A 21,401-nucleotide genomic window follows, 5' to 3' on the forward strand; every position below is an offset into this window, starting at 1 on the left:
ACATTACTTCATTGCTGGTGGTATTGCAAACTGATACAACCACTCTGGAAATCAGTTTGGCGGTTCCTATGGAAATTGAACTTCACTTTTCTTAACTCAGATGTAAACTAGAAACCCAGGCCCTTGTGATCTAAATGACACACACAGACACCCACACACCCTGCATTAAGTTGCTATAAAATCCCTATAGCTTCTCTAATATTCACACAAACTTGAGATCATTTCTCAGTCCAGTTTTTCCTGAAACTTTCCTGTTAGCAAATCATATTTCTGTCCTACATACACGATCCACATTCTCCAGAATGCTTTCTTAATCTTGAAATTTGGCCACTATCATGACTGATCCACCCTAGCAAAACCCTCACCATGCACCTGGGGTGGGAGGCCTTTTCCTAGTGATAACAAGGGTGCAGGCAGACTTAAAATGTGTATCCCTGGGAGGTCTTCAGTCACCACTGGGATACAAGTATTGAAAAGGACTTTTGGAAATGAGATTAGTGGTTTCTTCAGGCCAGCCTCTTACCTCCTGGCTCTTCAGCCCTCTGTGCTCTGTGTCTTTGCTGCCTTGGCATCCCCTCCTCCTATAACATGGCTGCACTCAGTTCTACCCAGGCACAGCAGATGTTTTTTCTTACCTGGGCATCTATGGCCTCCAGGCCTACCAACCATCACAGGATTCTCCCAAATTGAAAGTTGAAAGTTTCTACCCCTAAAGAGGCTCTCATGGGCAGCCAAGATGGTAAAATCTTTACTATCTTGGTTTCTGTGAACATAAGACCTGGTGGTAGGATGCTATGAACTCCACTTGCTTTCATTTTTCAAAATAAAAATATCTTTATTGTACATGTCAACTTTTTCAAGCACACAAATGGCACTGAAGGAAATAATATAGAGAAGTAAACACAGGACTATTAAATCAACTGAAATATTATACCTGATATCAATTTTCATTAGCAGGTAAACATTTGATATGCATTTTTTCCTGAATACCTTTGTTACATATACTACTTGGTTTACTCAAAAGAATACATTATAAGGGTCTGTCTGTATCAACAAGAAAGGTAGTAGAGCTTTCAAAGCTGTGTGTAATTCCAGTTCTCATCTGCTAATGCACAATAAACTTCTTTTCCCTTCTTCCCTCGCCACCATCTCTCTGCTTTTTGTTGTTCTGTCCCATTGAAACTGATGTTTATATCTTAATGTTTAATTTATCCTGATATCATTGTTCAAAAATATAAAATTGGAAGACTAGATCGTCATGATCAGATAGACAGATAGATGGATGAGTAGATGGATAGACAGACAGACAGAGATATAGAAGATAGATAGTTGATGACCTCTACTGATTCTTTTTCTGCATCTCTCCTGCAGGGTATTATGTCTTGCCTTAGCATTTTGTACAACTAAGGAAAACTTAGAGTGATCTCTGCAAATTATCAGAAAAATGCAGGTCCCATCCTTGTTTGTTAAATGCAAGCCCCTAAACATAATTGACAAATAGTTACCAGTGGAGCCATTTTACAATCCTGGCTGTATTGTTTCATCTCCCAGTTTCATTCTTGAAACATCCTGGCAGTAGCTTCTCAAGGATAGAATTTTAAGAGTGTTCAGACATAGACTGACTCCTGAGCTTCCCTCAAAACTAGACACCCAGTCAAACCCAACTAAAGGCCAAGAAAGTAAGCAGTGAGGGTTGGGGTGGGAATGTCAGGGACAGCAAATGCAAGGGGGCCATCAGGAAAAGCAGCTTCTGCCAGCAAGGCTGCCAGACCAGCCTTCATTTGGAAAGCACTGGATCCCAGATGACAGCAGTCACTTCTAAGAAGACACACAGAAGCACACCATTAGGGGCAGAGCAAAGAACACAGTCTTTCTGGAGGACCCATGCATTATCTAAGCAGAGAACTCTGGCTTCAAGAGAGGCAGGTCCTACCCCAGTCAGAATGTGCTGCCTCTCTTCCCTGGTCCTGGAAGAAGCAAGTGTGTGGGTTCAAATAAATGCCTCTGCTTGAAGTGTACATGGGTTGAAAGTGAAGCAAGAAGGAAAGGAGAGAGATGCTGAGAAACATTGCTGGGATTCATAAAATGCTGTAATGTAATGAGAATTCTTAACTCTTTGAAAGTTAGTGGAATTATTATATTGGTACCCAGCCTGAGTCTGCAAACTGATGGTTGGCTTTGAAACCCCTTCCCAGTCATTTTCTCCTTCCTTCTGGAATCATGCATATTTGAACTTAAGAGAAAAAAGTGATAGCACCAAAAACAATGTGTGTGTGCAAGGACATGTTCTGAGTCTGTGTGAGTGTGTATTTGTGTGTGCATATGTTTGAGTGTATGTCTGTGAGTGTGTGTGTGTATGTGTGTTTGCTTCTAGAAAGAAAGCCATTTAAACATGTATGAGATGCCTAATATAAGAAATTTCCTACTGGGACACTCAGCTGAGTGTTTGGGGACCTACCACTGTTTTTAATGTCTCAGCTATTTGTAATACTAAACTATTCTTAGATATGGAGGAATCCAAGTATCAACATCAACTCACTCAGATGTATAGGTGGAAAGTGCCTTCCCCTATTGGGAGGCACACGGTGTTTCTCTTCCCTTCTCAATGGGGCTCCTGCATGCACAGTGTTCTCAAACAGCTGATTGTATCAGAGGATAGTAGATCTAGAGTCTGTACTCCAAAGATAAGAAGCAAAGTAACCAATGTCTGCAGATAAATGGTCCATTAATTTGTGATTGGTCAATGTATCTGTTTATACATTGCCCAAGAGGAAGCTCATTAGAGTTTCTGAATTTAGCCTCATCAGGCCAATTAGCTCCATCTTTTTCCACAGCTTAGAGAGCTCTTAACAAAGAAACCAACATCATGGTTCCCAAGGGCCCAAAAGAGGAAGTGTCACTCACAGTCTGGCTACACACATAAGTTCAACCACTCTACCAAGAATTCTAGCCCAAGGTCTCACAGATTCACAGCCATGCTTACAAAGATGAGTGGGATGCAGAATTAGGAAGGATGCTGCAGGGACTCTTAGAACACCCTAGCCCACACCTTACCTGACGGTGGTGGTGGTGGTGTTCTTTTGTTCTTCTGCACAGATGCATACATATGTCTATCCACACACGTGTGAATGTGTGTGCGTGCATATGTGTGTGTGCTATGTCTATGTGTACACACCCATTACTGTATGTGAGGGGGTGTAACTCCAATGTCTTCCTCTATTGCTCTCTACTCTTCACCTGATTTTTGAGACAAGGTCTTTCACTCACTCTGAGCTCGCTGGTTCAGCTAGGCTCTCTGTACAGCAAGCTCTGGAGATCTTGCTTTCTCCATTCCCTAGCTCTGTTAAAAAAAGAAGGAACTCTGACACATGCTCAGTACACAAGAGCCTTGAGGACATTGTGCTTAAGTGAAATAAGCCAAGCATAAAAGGCCAACTGTTGTATTCTTCTGCTGGCAAGAGATACTTGCAGAGACAGAAAGTAAGAAGTTGCAAGCCTGAGAGAAGGGAGATTGTTTAATGGGTTGTCACAGTTACTTTGCCTGTTGCTGTGTTGATATACCCTAGCAAATGCAACTTAGGGAAGACAGGGTTTTTTCCTGACTCACTCTTCAGGAGTGTAGTTCATAAGGGCACAGGAATTGCAAGGCAGTAGGAGCTTGAGGCAGCTGGTCACACCACATTGCTGTAGTCAAGGCATGGATGGAAAATGATGGCTGCATGGTATTTTCCAATTCCCTTTGGTTTCGTGCACTCTGGGATTCTCTTATCAGAGAATGGCCCAACCCAAAGTTAAGACAGTCTTCTCACATCAGCTGAGGTCATCAAGATCATCTCCCACAGGCATGCCCAGAGGCTCATCTCCCAAGTCATCATGACCCTACCAAGTTAATAAATGATACTGACCATCACATGATTATAGATTTTTTGATGTTTTAGTTTGTGATCTCTGTTTCTGTCTCTCCCTCTCTCTCTCTCTCTCTCTCTCTCTCTCTCTCTCTCTCTCTCTCTCTCTCTCTCTCTCTCTCTCTCTCTCTCTCTCTCTCTCTCTCTCTGTGTGTGTGTGTATGATACTGGCTATCCAGCCCAAAACCTTCCACATGTTAGTAGTCTGTCACTGAGCTCCACCTTCAATGTGTTCTGCTGCTCTTAGCAATAGGTTTTCTCAATATAATCCAGGTTGGCCTCTTCAGTCTCTCAAACTGCTGGGACTATAGGCCTGCACCACCACACTTGGCTTAGAGTTTTATTTGGGGGTGGTAAACTGGTTCTGACAACAGGAGGCTGACACTGGGTACACAGTGAAATGTACTTAATGGCATTAATCTGCATACGTTAAAGTGGTTGAAATGGAAATTTTGACACTACTTATATTTATCACCATTCTTTTACAAAACAAGTAATAAACAATAACAGTGAGAACTGTTCCTTTAGTTCTGCCTCTAATCTAGCCTTCTCCATGCTGACATCTTACATAATCACCGTACAGCTAGTAAAAGCAGCAGGGAAGCATTGGCACTAATTATTAAGATTTTTACAAAATTCTCCAATTGTCCTACAATTGTCCTTTTCTCTGATGTAGGATCTAACCCAGGATCTATAATATGCATATTTAACTGCCTTGTTTCCTTTGTCTCCTCTAATTTGGAATGTTCTTGGACTTTGATGAACTTGACTTCAAAGACTCTTGGCTAGTTTGCCTGACATTTCCACCTGATCAAATATTTGTCACTAGAGATTTACACAGAGAGCAAGGTGACCTTCTGTGGATGCTGAGGCATGTGAATGTGACTAGAGCATCTCATCCCAGGGCAATTCACTTAGGTCACTTGTCTAAGGTGCTATCCTCTAGGTCTCTTTTATTTGCCTATTGCTGTAATTCTCCCTATTAACTCTGTCATCCATTGGTAATACTCACCAGCCACACTTACTCATGTGCTGTTTTCTAAATGATGTTTACCTTCATCACCTCCACAAGTCCACTGTAAGGAAAATTTCCCCTTGCCTCCATTCAAATTTTTCTAAACTCAGAATAATAATAAAGTTCATCTTTCCAAAGCTCACTGGTATTTAACCCCAAGTTCTTTTCTAGTGCTAAAATTCTCAGATTTATATTGCCCTACTTAATAGGAAATTAAAAAAATAAATTGAAGTCTGTGCCATCCAAGAGTAGTCAAGAGGCATATGATTTGGGGTGGGCAGAGGCATTATGGCAATGCTTTCTTTCCCTCGGTCCACTTTTTAAAACTCAAATCTTAACATTACCCCAAGCACATGAGTAGGGTTAAGTAGAAAATGTATTCAAGAACCATTGAGCCTGAAAAATGGACATTAAATATTTATGTTAAATATGCCCTAGAGAATCAGGTTTTTAATGAACAGGAACTAAATCTCAAAAGCTACCATGTTCTTAAGACTTTCTTTTGCATGCCAGTCCCTGTATGCTCTTGAAGCTGGAGTTATAGCCACAGACCTGATCCCAGTCCTCTTTTCAAGAACATCCCAGCAGAGCCCCCTATCTGAGCTGCTAAGGCTGACATCATAAATGGACAGATAACTACTTGTTACAGACTTCAAAGTTAACCTAAGGGTCAAGGAAATAAGGCATTTTTTTGTTTAGATATTTTTTTCCTGTTATCAACTGCTAAGAAAAAAAAAACTAAGTTTAGTAGTATAAAACAATAGCTATTTTATTATGGTCATGTTTGAGGGTTAGAAATTCAGACAATTCACAGAGAAGAAATCTAAATGGAGAATAAACATTTGGAAATTACTCAAACATTTAGAACAAAGAAACTGAAATAAGTTGGTGTCTATCAAGTTGGCAAATATTTAAATGTTAATTAGCATTTCGCGTTGTTGAGAAGATGGAAAATGGATATTTGTGTTCTTGCTCTGGTTTGGGTAGATTTTGAAATACACAACCTTAGGTGAAACTCATGCTCCTCCTATGATCCGCCTGCCTCCAGCTCTCCTGCTAGGATTACGGTTGTGTGGCTCAATTTGCTTAATTCAAGTTTCATCAGATGCAAAGTTAGGATGTTGGTTCCAAATCTTTCTCTTTGTCCTCTTCCTTCTCTTCCTCCTCTTCCTAGTCCTCCTTCTCCCCCTCCTCCTTGCCATCCACCTTCTGGTGTTCCAGAGTCTGAAAGTAATCCCATGGTGTCAAGCAAACTGGGAAGCCATGCTAACTATTGAGCTTCATCTTCAGTCCTTCATTTTCTAATGGTTATTTTACAACTACAAACATTCCTTTAGGCATTGCTTTGCCTAAATCCAGAATGTATTCTTATTTTGTTTTATTCAACTCAAAGTATTTCCCAAGAGCTTTTATAATTTTTCTTTCATGTTGATAATTTAGCAATATAGTATTAATTTTTGCAGATTGTTGAATCACATGATTTTCTTTACTTACTGTTTTTTAACATCATTATAAAGTGTGATCAGAAAGCATATTCTGTGTTTCCAATCTTTTTAAATTTATTGACACTCATTCAGCATCCTAACATATGGTCTGTCCTAGAGAATGTCTCACATGTATTTGAGAGGACCATATTTTCTTCTACTTGTAGATGAATATTTTGTGCAGTTGTTAAGCCTTCTTGGTTTATAGTTTTGTTTTTATCTTCAGCATACCCTTTGCTCTTCAGCCTAGCATTTCAGTCATAATTCAAGTAGGTCTTTTGAGTCTCTAACTGTGTTCATCACCTTTCTACTACTATAACAAAATACCTGAGATCATTATTCCATAGAGTAAAAGGGCATAAACTGGCTCACATTATCAGAGGGTCTAGTCTGTGATGAGTTTCCCCCATATCATGGTGTAGAGGGCAACAGAGAGGACCTACTTACATTACAAACTAGCGAGTGAAAAAAGAAGAAAGGGCCCCTCAGCAACTTAAGTATTGCTGCCTCTTGAAGATTCCACTACCTTTAAACAGCACGGCCCTGCTAATGAAGCCTTCAACACATAGGATATGAGGAGATATTCAGGTCCAAACTGTACATCAACTGTAATTGACAAATTATTTCATTTCTTCCTGCAATTCTGCCAGGTGTTATTTCATCTTTTAGAGATTCTGTTAGTAGATTAATTACATATCTTTTTAGAATTTCATGTCATTAGATGGATTCATTTTTATCATCATAAAATATTATTCCTTGTGTCTATCAGTAAATTTTGTATTAAAATTGACTTAGTCTGATACATGACTTATTATTTTACTATTGCTTAGATAATATATTTTTCATATTCTTTGACTTTCAACCTATCTATGTATTGAATCTGAAATGTGCTTCTAGTGAATAGCACATGATGCAGTCACAAGTTGTATGTTTCTCTTATCAATTCTGTCAACTATAACTTTTGAACGAAATTTTGAACCTTTTTACTTAATACTGATAAGATTTACATATGTACTTTTTTCTATTTCTCTTCTACATATCTATATATCCAGTTTTGTATCACTAGAAACTGGCTACATATGAAGTAAAAATAGGTTTGCTTTTGCCCATGGACCTTCAGGTTCGAGGCTCTAAATCAAGTGGACTCATTAATAATGACCTCTAGCCGGGCGGTGGTGGTGCACGCCTTTAATCCCAGCACTTGGAGGCAGAGGAAGGCGGATTTCTGAGTTCGAGGCCAGCCTGGTCTACAGAGTGAGTTCCAGGACAGGCAGGACTACACAGAGAAACCCTGTCTCGAAAAAAACAAATAAACAAACAAAAATGACCTCTATATGGCAGTATTAAGAGCCAACATCAGATCGAGTGGCTACACTGCAAGTCATGAGAAACAAATAATGCACTGGAGATCTTTTTCAGGGAACTGCACAAACAACCTAAGGACCCTCTATCAATCTCTAATCCCAAAGTATCTATCACTTCCCAATAAAACCAACCTAGAAATCTTAGGGACACACTCATCCAAACCAATCTGATATACCTTTGTTTCTGGATTCTTTCATAACTTGCTTTTTGTGTTAAATGTTATCCAGGGTATGATCTTAAGTACCATGCTTCTCTTATAATAATAGACTATTATATAAAATTACAAAGTAGTTGGTAGTAAAAGAGAATTAAAAACAAAAAATGTTATCCATTGTAACATCTTAAGGTACAATGTCTATTTCGTGATTTTTTTTGTTTTAATTAGATCTTTGGAGATTACAAATAATATATTAAATAACCTGTCTCAGATTTAAAGCCACAATGACCAGTATACAGTAACGTGGCTTCACCTTTGCTATGTTCCCTTCCTCCATTTTTATGCTGTTTGTTATATAAATTTTATTATACATTATAAAATCCAATAAACATACTTTTATAGTTATTGATTTATAGACTCATCATTTAAATAAGGTTGAGAAAAGAGACTGTTACATGCAAAAATTCATTTATAATCTCAGTATTAGTCAACTTTCCATTGTTGATTCTAAAGTCAGAAGACAACACCAAGTACACAGGAGTGAATCCATGAGAATACCAGCACACAGTAGCAAATACATGAGACCTCAGTACACAGGAGTGAATCCGTGAGAATATCAGCTTGCAATAGCAAATACATGAGACCTCAGTACACAGGAGCGAATCCGTGAGAATATCAGCACGCAATAGCAAATACATGAGACCTCAGAACACAGGAGTGAATCCGTGAGAATATCAGCACGCAATAGCAAATACATGAGACCTCAGAACACAGGAGTGAATCCGTGAGAATATCAGCTTGCAATAGCAAATATATGAGACCTCAGTACACAGGAGCGAATCCGTGAGAATATCAGCACACAATAGCAAATACATGAGACCTCAGTACACAGGAGTGAATCCGTGAGAATATCAGCTTGCAATAGCAAATACATGAGACCTCAGTACACGGGAGTGAATCCGTGAGAATATCAGCACACAATAGCAAATACATGAGACCTCAGTACACGGGAGTGAATCCGTGAGAATATCAGCACAGGGTGGAGGAGGAGGCCAGATGTAAGAGACAGGGGACAGAGCAGAGGTGGATGACACCCACTCCCATTGTCCTGCAGTGAGCTAATTTCTCCAGCTACTCTTCAAATCCTGTCAATTGCACTACCTTCTACTAGTGTCACCAGATGGGAACCTTCAAGACAGGAACATCTAGGAGTCAGCCCTGCCCTCTCTACTTCCCTGTGTGTTTGCCGGCACTGCATGTATTCATTTCTTCCCGTGGATTCCCATAAATGTCTGAAACTCTTTCATTTTAGCTGAGGTTAGTGATTCCTAGTGAGAAACTGTCTCGAACCTTGTTTTTCTGGGGACTGTATGAATGCTCTTTATTTTTGGAGATTAGTTTTGTCAGATACAGAATTGTTAGTTAATGAATTGTCTCTGGGTATCAGGAATAAGCTATCCAGCTGTCTTGTCATCTTCACGGCTTCCAGTAGGCAGTCAGGTGGCTTTGTGTGTTTTGATTTCGGTGGGGGGAGGGCTGTATTCAGCACTGAGAATAAACTCAAAGCTTTGTACATTCTAGTCAAGCACTCTACTACTGAGGTCCCTCCCTGCCCCGCCCCCCAAAAAAAGAGTCAGTTTTGAACCTTACTGAGCATCTCGCACACAGTTTTGGCTCAGTGCTCAGGTGATTTTCACACTTGCACTTGTATAATATGCAAATCTCTGACTTTATCCTATTCTGATCCTGTGCTTCTTAGATAAGAATATTAACACTATTCCCAAGATCATGGAGATTTTCAGGCACTGCTGCTTCCTGTCTACTTCTCTCTTCTTCTTTACAGACGTCTACTATGAGTAAATTGTATGCTTGGTAGTGTTTTGCTCGTTTTTACTTAATTTCTTGTGTACTACTCAAAGTAGGTCATCTCAACTGGACTGTAATTGCATTTATTCATTATCTCTGTCAACCTAAATGTGCTATTAAGGTCCTCGAAGGATATTTTTCAAGCCATTATTATATTTTCTATCCCATAATTTCTCCTTTTTTATTTCTACATGTTCATATTGTCCACTTGATGCTCAATCACTGTCAAGCTTATCTGTTACGCTGTAGACAAGTTGTCCCTTTTAGCTGCTTGAATGTATTTAAATGGCTGATTTAAAAGTCTTGGTCTGGTGAGTCCAATGCCTGGACTTGCTCAGAGGGTTCCTATTTACCCTTCCCTCATCCCATGTATGGACCCTGTGTCCCTGTATTTTTATATGCCTCATGATACTTTTACTGCAGACTGACATTTTAAGAAGTGCTACATAGGAAATCGGAAGTGAGACTCACAGCCTCTTTGTGTTGATGTTGATATTCTTGATTTTACTGTTGTCCTGTTCATTTATTTATTTGTTTCTCTATTTACTATGTTCCCTAGAGTAATCCCCCAAAATCTGTGACTTTTTGAGTGTTCTACTGAACCCATTGAATCTCTCCTTGTTTAGCCTGGTAGTCAGTTAAAGATTGGACTGGTATTTCTTTAAAGAGAGTGACCAATGAGGCTTTCTCATCCTTTGCTAGCAGGCTTTGAATATGTCTTAGGATACACTTTTGATACTCAGGCAGAAGTTTGTAATTCTGTTTTGACCTTCATTTCCTATTTCCATAGACTTCCAGGATCAATCAGAAGCGAACATTTGAGATCTTTTTAGGTATTTTCTAGTTATGGGAATAATTCACCTTCTAAGTCTCTACAAACATTGTAACTAGTAAAATCCCTGTAAATATCCCAATCTTCTTATCTTTATTTGAAGCTCTTGGACAGGTTGCTCATTGGCCACAGTTAACATTGCTAAGCTAAGAAGCTGCAGTCCTCAGAAACTGCATTGGATGGCCTTCTTCAAATGCACCAAAGATAAAACCTTCCTCCATGAACAAATGTCTGAGACACATAATAAACATTAGCCCTATAAATGGGTCTTTCTGGATGTCTTACAGTTATCTGGGAATGGGGCTTCTTGAGTAACTATAATCCTGGACATACCCTCCAGTGTCTGTTAGGTTGCTATTTTACACAGATAGTATGATTGAAATGATTGGGAATCTGCTTTCAAAGAAACTGAAGAATCTGGCATCAGTGCACAAACAGGATAAGTTTAAAAAAAACCCACAAGTCTTTTGGTTATTATTGGCAGAATACTGCCCTGCTTGATTAAATGCTCCTTGGGAGACTGTAAGCTTCCTGTTAATTTTCAGACTTATGAAATGGTCATTTGGCAATTTTCCAGTGTTGTATGTGCACTTTTGCACATACATTGCCTCCTCATTTCTGAAGGTCTCCCTGTCCCAAAGCACAGTGGAATCTTAAACTATTATACAAGAAAGAGAGAAAGCAATATCTAAGCATACATAAGCAATGGAGATGTTGGGTACTTCACGGTGTCTCTTCTATCATAGCAACTGCTACCAACAGAGGCAAGACTGGAGTGTGTAATAGCTTGTGAGAGGCTGATGAAAAACTCACTTTATATAATAATACATAATCTGTGTGATGTGTGTGACCAAAATCACCTGATTTATTTAAGAAAATAATAATTTGCTCTTGAGGTTGGGTTGCCTTAGAGAAGAGAAAAGAAGATCATCCCTTATGCCTAAAAAGAAAAGAAAAGGTGGATTATTTTTACTTTGGTTCTTTTTGTGCATTATGTTTGTATTTTCCTGATACTTATGTTCCTTTTATAACGATGACAGTTGCTTAAGAAATATTTATGCCGTGCTGAAACCCTACTTAATCTAAAATTTCTCAAATAGGCCCTATTTAATTTTGAAAAACTTCTTTTAAAGCATTCACATCATGTTCCCTTTTCTTCCAAGCATTTGGTTGGAACACAGATCGACATTTCAGCATCAAATACACTGAACAGTGAAACACATTAAAAAGAGAGCCCCATTGAAAATCTCATGAAAACCATGTGCCCTCTCTCCTGTAAAAGTGTACATATGCACATTATTTTCTTAATTGTGAGGTATTCAGCTAAGCTAATAGTTCAGGGCAAGTACTGCAAACAATTTAGGAAGGCATGTGGAAGAACAGAGTTCTAGAAATGTTGGGTCTTCATCTGTATACACATAAATGTGTATGCATGCATATATGTAAATATAAAAAAGAGAAAGAGAAAGAGAGGGAGGGAGAGAGAGGGAGGGAGAGGGAGGGAGAAAGGAAGAAAGGAAGGCAGGCCTAGAAATGAGCAACAACTTGTCCAAGGCCATCCTGTTAGATGATAAAAGACATGACTACATACAAGAGAGTACTTTGTCACAACACAGCCCTGGGGCAACTGGGTCCCACATACCATATAAATGCTTGTCTGAGAGAAGAGCTTAGAGACTTTGATGTGAGTATGAGTGTGAAGACGGGATTGTAAAAGCTACAACCTAGAAGAAAAAATAAGGGGAGTTTGAAGAAATGGGAAAAAAATGGGTACCAGATAAGCAAAGAGAGGAAAGCAAGAGGACAGATTAGGACTCCAATAGGGGCTTGAACTGCATCCTCATACAGTTCCTCCTTACATGTCCTTATCCTGGTGCCAACCCAGAAACTAACCATCCTTCTGTTTGTTTGGCTTTCCACAGCTCCCCTTTGCAGAAGGCCTATATCACTTTTATCACAATGGCCTTGCAAAGGCCAAAAGAAGACGCAGCCTACACCACAAGCGGCAGCTGGAGAGAGACCCCAGGGTAAGTTCTGCCCAGAAACCTGCATCCTTCTTGACCTCTACTGCCACACCAGAATTCACCCAGTGGATATAGAAAGCAGGCAGAGACGTTGTTGAAATGCTGGGCTTTTGTATATTTTGATAGAAGAAATGGATCATCGGCAGATGCTCTAGACTCTCTGCTCCTGTGTTGTGCATAGTAAATAACCATAGGCCACGTGTATATGGATGGGGGAGAAAACACCGGTGCTCCGCTGTCTTGTTTTGAACAATTACATCAAGATTGCAGATTGCCTGGGAGCATGATTTAGTCTGTGATGGATGAAAAGACATACAGTTGTTTACTGCGTTGTTTATGGAAGGTTTTACTGGCAACTTTATGCTCTGAAAAAGTTTCTGTGTTTCATATAATAAACAGAAATAATAGATATTGACCAGCTCTCTACAGACAGTGGTTGTCTCCACACATGGCAGCAGCCATAGACCCTATTCACTCTTCTTCCCCTGTATGTTCTTCTACTGACCCATCTGATGCTAATTCCTCAGCTGCTTTCTTTATTAGTTTTAATGATACTTTAATTAAAATATAATTATAAAAATTTTCCCTTCTTTTCCTCCCTTCAATCTATTCCATCCCCTTTGCCTCTTTCACCTTTTGCTCCTTTTCAAATTCATGACCTCTGTTTTTATTATTGTTAGATTTTTATAAAAACACTCAAATAAGGAGCTGGAGAGATGGCTCAGTGGTTAAGAGCACTGACTGCTCTTCTAGAGGTCCTGAGTTCAACACCTAGCAACTACATGGTGGCTCAAACCATATGTAATAGGATCTGATGCCCTCTTCTGGTGTGTCTGAAGACAGCTACAGTATACTCATATACCTAAAAACATGAAATATAACCCACTGAGTCCAATATATATGAGATCATTCCTGAAGTCATATATATATACATATATACATATATGTATATATGTATATATATATATGCATAATCACTTAGTGTTGCATAACCTATTATGGGTTCCTGGGGATGATTGATTCCCCCGACTTCAGTAGTTCTTAGCTGCCTGTAATTCTTTATCTAGAGCGTTAGCCCCATGAGATTTCCTTCTACCATGTAACCATGTCTCTTGGTATTGTTTTTGTTCAGGTCTTGCTTAGGCAACTGTACTGTTAAGGTTTCATGGGTATATCTTCCATGTCCTTTCTAGGAGACAACAATCTGACAGAAGACTTCCTGGTACTCTGGTTCTTATAATCTTTCTGACCTCTTCTTTCTTGATGTTCCCTGAGTCTTAACTGAAGAGGCTGTGATATAGATGTGTCCACTAGAACTTGGCACCCCAAGATGAATTGTTTTTTAATTGTAACAGTTGTCAATCTATGTGGTCTCCATCAGCTGCACAGAGAGCTCAAATGGTGTTCTTAATGTCCATATCCAATTCTTAACTGACTCTTGGATTCCAGGTCTTATTTTCTACTCTCTTGGACAGCTAGAATTTGCTTTTCCTCCAACCAAATGTTAGATCTTAGCCATGAGGTTTTCCTCACCAGTGTTCTGTTCCTTCTCTTCAGAGAACACTTAATCCCACTGGGGATATTCTAATTTCTTGTAGGCAAGGTCTAAGAGGCAAAGTAACACCAAAGTCAAGTGCATGACTCTTAAGACTACTTCTTATGACTCTTGAGGAAAACAGTGAGTGGGTGAGATGTTTGATTTAGGTATTCTTACAAGATCCCCTTTGAGTGAGTAAACCTGAAACTTACTCTTCTGAAACTGGTGAACATTTCATCACTTTTAAGATTGGGGTTTTAATTAGAAAGTAAAGCCTCCTACACAAGTCACCAGATGACAGGCCACCAGCAATTTTGTTTTACTCCTTAAACACGGGTCTTCCTACATGGCCTGAAAAGATTCTGAGAAGCCATTTTATCATTGTCTTTGCAGTAAAGACCAATTGTCTAATGCTGAGTCTGCTATAGAAGTCACCACTAGTACCCAGGTGAAGAACTGTCTTTCAGAGCCTTGTCTTCAGGAGATATCTTACTAGTGTCATTTGTAAATCTAAAACGGGTCCAACTAGGCAAAGACTATCCACACACTATGATACTGGTTTCCTCTAGTGTCTACCATGCTCTGGCATACTTATGATGGCAATTCACTTTCCTTTTACTTATATGATGATATAGAAGCCCTGTTAGTTTTGTTCTTCAATAATACAAAGGGATTGTCGTCCCACATACTCAAAAACACATAAAAGGAATGAAGTTAAAACAGAGGTACTTTTAAACCTGGGTTGAAAACAGAACTGAAGAACTGGTTATCAAAAAAGACCATTGTTTGGATGAGGGGGCTTCTGTGGGGTCACTGAGCTGTCACTAGTTCATTTGGTCACTTATTGAAATGTTCCCTAGCATCATGGTTCTTGGTATCATGTGATGTTTACAAAAGGGAAGCTAATGAGATTGGTTGGTAATAATGAAGGAGTTCACATCTTGGTAATTCTACTCATTTGTCTTTCTTCTCAAAACATTTCTTATTACCACTAACAAGGGCATCTGTTCTTTCATCATGAATTTTAAGTATTCAGGTGGCCAACTGCCTGGACCTGATAGAAGTAAATATTTGCCCTTCCCATAAAGATCCACAGAAGTCATCAGGGAACCTAGTAAGGTTAAAGAACTTGAATACTGTAATTGAATAAACTCATTTTGGGATAATAAATAGAGAATAAAATTCTCATACATCTTTAACAAAAATTTTTTTAAAAAAAAATCTATTTACAACTACTTCATTCCAAAATGTTATATTCCTTAATGTTACATTAAGGCCTCAATCTTTTCTATGTGATATTCTTACGGTCATATAATGTTAGGCATCTTCAGAGATCAGAATTGGCAGACACTCTTCTTACACAAAAATTATTGGGGAACATTGCAAAGCTGGCTATGTGAAAATTCACCTTGAGACTTCATAAACCTTAAACAAAAATGCAAGCATGTGTAGTTTGGACATGTGGCAGCTTTGGGATTTGTGCTGGACTAGTTTTATATCAACTGGTATAGTGTCATTAGAGAGGAGGGAGCCTCGGTTGAGAAAGTACCCCCAGAAGATCTAGCTGTGTCAGCTGCTTCCTCCATGTTTCCACCCTGTTTGATTTCCTTTCCTGACTTCATTCAGTGATGGACAATGATATGGAAGCCTCAGCAAAATGCACCTTTCCCTCCTGAGTTGTTTTGGTCATGGTGTTTTTATCATTGCATTGGTAATCCTAACTAACATAGGGTTACTAAGTATACACCAACAGATTGCAAAATGAAAGTAAACAATAGAGAAATAAAAGGGAGAAGGGCTGGGGGACCTGAAGAATACTTGATACAGGCTCTCATCCCTTCCATACATGTCACAAGTTATATTTCTTGAGCCAAAATTTAAGAGTAATTTGTTTCTTCCTTCTCTGAAAATGTCTTCTAAGCCATAACATCTCAAACTATGGGCTGCAACCCACATGGGGTTGTGTAAATAAATATGGGAAGTATAAAATAATTGGCAACAAAGGAGGTTTCTAACCATATAACAGCCAAAACTTAATTCAAAATCAAATGAACAATGAATCCAAGGTGTTTCTGGCAACCTATTCCCATATTGTACTATGTAACTTCAAGGCAGCCTGGTTCTGATATTTTGTCATCACTGAATGCAACTCCAACCAATACTGCCTGACACACTATCTTACCTACTTTTCTATAACTGGGATCCAACACCACAACCACAGCAACTTAAAAAGGAAAGCATTTAGTTGGCTTAAAGTTAGAGGGTTAGATTCATAATATCTTTGTGAAAGAAATGAAGAGAGCCCACAGTTTGATCCATAACCATGAAGCAGAGATAAAGAGAGAGCACAAGTCTTTTGAAGCATCAAAGCTATCCACCCATGACACATTTCCTCCAGCAAGACCACACCTCCTAATCCTTCCCAAACAGTTCCACCAACTAAAGACCAAGCATTCAAACCACCACATACATCAGTCAAAATTCATGTACACTGCATATTATAAATTGCAGTGCTTTATTATACAGTTTTCTTCTCATACAGAAATATAATGGTTTAATGGTGGAAAACAAAGACTTTTAATATTTTCTTACCAGCATTCCTCAGCATGTGTTAAACTAGTATACAATTAGATTTCATTGTATTATAATGTTTGATTTTAAAAATTGGTGTTTGAGCTTATGGCTTGAGTTTCAGAAAATATCATTGAATTAATTTTGGCTGTAGCAGAATTTCCATGATTTCTATAACAGCTATAAACACTATTTTGTACTGCGTGTTTATGTAAAGAGGCCAATTATAAAATATAAGCATCCAGCAACTCTGAGGAATGTTAAAAATACTTAATGAAATATTTAGCCAAGATTTAATACTTCAAGCAGAAACACATATATCTACCTAGGAATGCAAATATCACAGTGTGAATTTGCCCTTCATCTTTACTAAGTGCTAAAATTATAGGTGTTCCAAAAAACTACCTTAAAATAAATGTCTTTATGTTTTATTATCATTAAGTATTTGTTCTGTATAGCTATTTTATAGACCTTGACACTCAGACATGTAAAAAGATATTATGAATACAAGATGCTTATGAGTTGAAAAAGTTAAGAAGTCTCATAGTATACCAGCCATCCCCAACTATGCATATCACCTCGGTATCATCCCTCCTGGTCCCTTTACTTACTGTCTGTAACTTGTGAAAGGTAATATATAGTTCAAGGAACTGAGTGTATGCAAAAGATGGGCTGAGCTACCCCAAACCCTTAGGGTACATTCAGCTAGGCAGCTTTTTGGTCTAAGAAATCAGGATTCAGTAGCAACAGAAGAAATACGTAAGAGTAAGACAAGCACCTGATAAAGAAAAAGATGGATGACTAAGGAAGGGTTCTGTTGTGGTTTGGTTTGGCTTCAGGATACAAACTTCAACAATGTCCATTCCACTTACTGTTTAATGAAAGCTAAAAATGCCAGAAAGTGTCTGTAAATTGCCACCTTTAATACACCCATCAGTATACAGTCATGTATATTATTTCAAAAGTACTCCCTTTTCCAGTTTTTTCTCTGTCAAAATATTGGTGTGCTATTGAATATCAATCATCACTTTAGTTTGTGAGCTGTTTATTTCTGCAATGTCTTTTTGTGGTGTGTATCTGAATATATAGTAGACACTCAGCAAGTGATGGCTGAATGCACCATTATCAAGCCTCGGTTTTAAATTGTGAAATAGCATCATTCTTCTCTGCTTGTTTTTTTATCCTATTCTAAAATATATAGCTGCAGAACAGAAATATAATCCTCTGTCTATTATACCATTTAAGGCATTCCTAATCATGGGTAAAAGAAGTCAGTTGATATTTCATTTCTGCCAAGCTTATCCATAAAAACTCTCATGATGACCTATTTTTTTATTTTTAAAATGTTATATAGTTTCTTCCTGAGCATATTGACACTCGTGACACAGCCATGGGCATATATTTCTGTAATGTTTAGATGGTAAACGAGGTTTGAAGATGTGATAAATCAAAATCTGAGATGAAATAATAAAACCTAAAATACATTTTCAAAATCAGGCTCAAAACAAATAAATATTCTTTTCCAAAACCTCTCTGAGACTTGTCTAACTTGTTCAGAGCAGTGTCAGCAAATCTCAAAGTCAAACCCAATTGTGGTCCACAATCAACATATCAAAGCCCCATAAATTATGCAAGACTTTGAAAAGCTATTGGAGAGAAGATTTATTCAAGATAGTGTTTGCTTCACAGCTCTCTTCTATATAGCTTGTACATCTGAAATAGATTTTATAGTATATAATATAGTTTAAATATAGTTGAAATGGAAGGAGAACTCACACTACTTTAGAGCAATAGCCACTTGTCAAATAGAAGTCGAGTGATTTGATAAATAAATTATCTATGCTTTATTTACTGAATGAAGTTCTATTGGCTTAAGATTGCAATGTGTATTTTCCTTTCTACTAGTTCATACAATCTACTAGTTCATACAATTTTCCTTCAAAACTAATTTTTAAACCTGATTCAGTTTTATACTTCAGAAATTTCTAAAATGGACTAGAAATGGTAAATGAAGCCTTGGGTTTGATCTTCAGAAAAAGATGGAAGAAAGAGAGAAAGAAAGAAAGAAAGAAAGAAAGAAAGGAATGAAGGAAGAAAGAAAGAAAGAAAGAAAGAAAGAAAGAAAGAAAGAAAGAAAGAAAGAGAAAGAGGGAAAGGAAGGAAGGAAGGAAGGAAGGAAGGAAGGATGGAAGGAAGGAAGAAAGAAGGAGAGAAAAAAGGAGGAGGGAAGGAGAGAGGGAGAAGAAAAGAGAGAGAAACAAAGAGGAGAGGAAAAGAGGGATGGGAGGAAAATGGAGGAAAGAGAAGGGAAAGGAAGAGGAGAGAAGGGAAGGGAAGTCTGTCGGCCCATTAAAAATGTCCTGTTTCTCATGCCCCAATAACTGTATAGAGTGACTTCACATTTTATTCTTCTACATGTCTGGCATCCAGTCACATAATCAGACTTTATTTTTCTTTTTAAAGATCTGTTTTTAAACATTTGTTATGTTTTTCTTGCACTCCAATAATGCATAAAAGTTCATTTCTTTGATAATAGAATCACTTCAAACATTCACAACCTTATCATCAATAAAAGAGAGAATGTTTCTTTTCTTGACAGAAGTTAGATATGAGTCATGTGATCTGCTTGTAAAAGTCTGAGGTAACGAATAGACCAGACTTTCTTTGTTCAATGGGATTTAAACAATAGGATAATTGATATTGTTTTTAAAGATGGATTGATCATTGCAATTGACCCTTGAGTGACTGACTAAGATTGAGAGTCCCTTGTAGTTGCTTCAAGTTCTTTTCTGACTTGGTACAGTAACACACCAACAGTTAATTGAATGCAGGAACTTAACCATAATTAGTGAAAACCCTACTCAGCTATGTGTAGACTCAGATCAGAAAAAGAGTGAGCTATGAAGGAATCTGTGAGACTAACAGAGCCATGTCATAGAAATTCAGCCAGAGTTCAAACCTTCTGAACAGAGCCATGATGTAGCAATTCATCCAGAATTCACACCTTCTATACAAAAGTCTTGAAACTCAGTGGTTCGAAGCAAGCCAAGAAATTAATGTGCCTCCTTCTCATAAAAATTACATAAAATTTGTTACAACTGCTAAGCTGTTAGTTCCCCATTCTTTTCCAAGTCCTTCCCCCAGTTCATCATCAGTTTTCAAAGAAGGACAGGCCATTGGTAAGTACTGCAGTCTGGTCACAATAGTTCCTTGGGTTTAAATTAATGAAAAATTTTATTTGTTGGATTAAAAGCTTGAGAAAAGAGGAAAGAGCATTTCCATTCACTTTAAAACAGAAGTCAAGCCACCAAAGAAAGTCCTCTCTCTCACTTCTGCCCTGGCCAAACTCTCCTCCAGGGGACAACTGAGAAAATTTGAGGCCACTCTACTTAAATATCACATAGAATGTGTGACAGTCTCTCAGCCTGGACACTGAGTGAAAAGAGAGCATGTATAGTTCTCAGAATTTACAAGAATGTTTTCACAAAGAATAGGCTATTTCTATAGTTTTTCCTCTAAAATAGTGAGGTTTCCTATCCTCATTTTCTGTTCAGAGCAATGTTTAAGAACTGCACCTTTTGTCTTCCTGATATATTCCTTTTTATTTTTATGTACTCTTCTCTCACACAATACATTCCAACAGCAGTCCCCCTCCCTCCACTCCTCAACTCCAGTTGCCACCCTACCTCCCCACTCCCCCAGATCCACTGTTTCTTCATTTCCCTTCAGAGAAGAACAGGCTTCCCAGGGATATCAGCTGAACACAGTGCAACAAGATGCAGTAAGATTGGGCACAAACCCTAACATCAATGCTGGAGGAGGCAACCCAGAAAGAGAAAAAGGTCCTGAGAGCAAGCAAAAGAATAGGAGATGCCCCAGTCTCACTGTTAGGAGACACAAAAATCCCAAGCTAAACAACCATAACATATATGCAGAGAACCTAGCACAGGCCCATTCAGGCTCGGAGATTGCTGCTTCAGTCTCTGTGAGCCCCTTTGAGCCCTGCTTAGTTGATTCTGTGGGCCTTATTCTTCTGGTGTCCTTGACTCCTGTGGCTCCCACAATCCTTCCTCCCCTCTTCTGTGGGATTCCCAGAGCTGCATCTAATGTAGGTCTTTGCATCTTCTCCCGTCAGCTGCTGATGGAGGTCTCTTGGATGATAATGGGGCCAGGCATCAATTTATGAGTTTAGCAGAATATCATTAGGAATCATTTCATTTACTAATTTTTTTCTAGTCGGGTTTAGTTCTACCATAGGTCTCTGGATTATCCCGAATATCTTCTTAAGAAAAGGGAGTGGGGGGTGCATATACGTTTGCCTGTATATTTGTTAGGAGACATAGCTACATGGCATGAGAGGTGATAAATAGTGTTTTAACAAGTATAATAGTCCTATTAGCATTTTATATTTGTATAAAGCAATTATTCTAGAGGCTGTTGGCAACTGTTGTCTCTTCAAATTCCCATTTTCTCGTAGCATCGATTGGAGCAAGAGGGATTCGTGACTTATCAAAAGTCACAAGGATTGCAAAGGGCCTCTACAAAATCACTACACAGTATTACTTTGTCATGGATTCCTAGGTCATAAATTAATTTTCTCTGCTCCTGTGCACAGAGAATTAAGAAAAGGAAGCATTCTAAGGAA

At 38.5% G+C, this 21,401-nt stretch overlaps 1 protein-coding gene across 2 annotated transcripts in view; it reads left to right on the top strand.

The window, feature by feature from the left end:
- Pcsk2 (proprotein convertase subtilisin/kexin type 2) overlaps positions 1–21,401 on the top strand; it is a 268,460-nt gene that overhangs the window by 19,797 nt on the left and 227,262 nt on the right. For both annotated transcript variants that reach the window (XM_031372085.1, XM_031372086.1), the window contains exon 2: positions 12,547–12,651. In XM_031372085.1, the coding sequence (XP_031227945.1) occupies positions 12,547–12,651 (105 nt within the window). The remainder of the gene's footprint in view (positions 1–12,546; positions 12,652–21,401) is intronic.

This window comes from Mastomys coucha, unplaced genomic scaffold (assembly GCF_008632895.1).
Source record: "Mastomys coucha isolate ucsf_1 unplaced genomic scaffold, UCSF_Mcou_1 pScaffold15, whole genome shotgun sequence".
Lineage (NCBI taxonomy): Eukaryota > Metazoa > Chordata > Mammalia > Rodentia > Muridae > Mastomys > Mastomys coucha.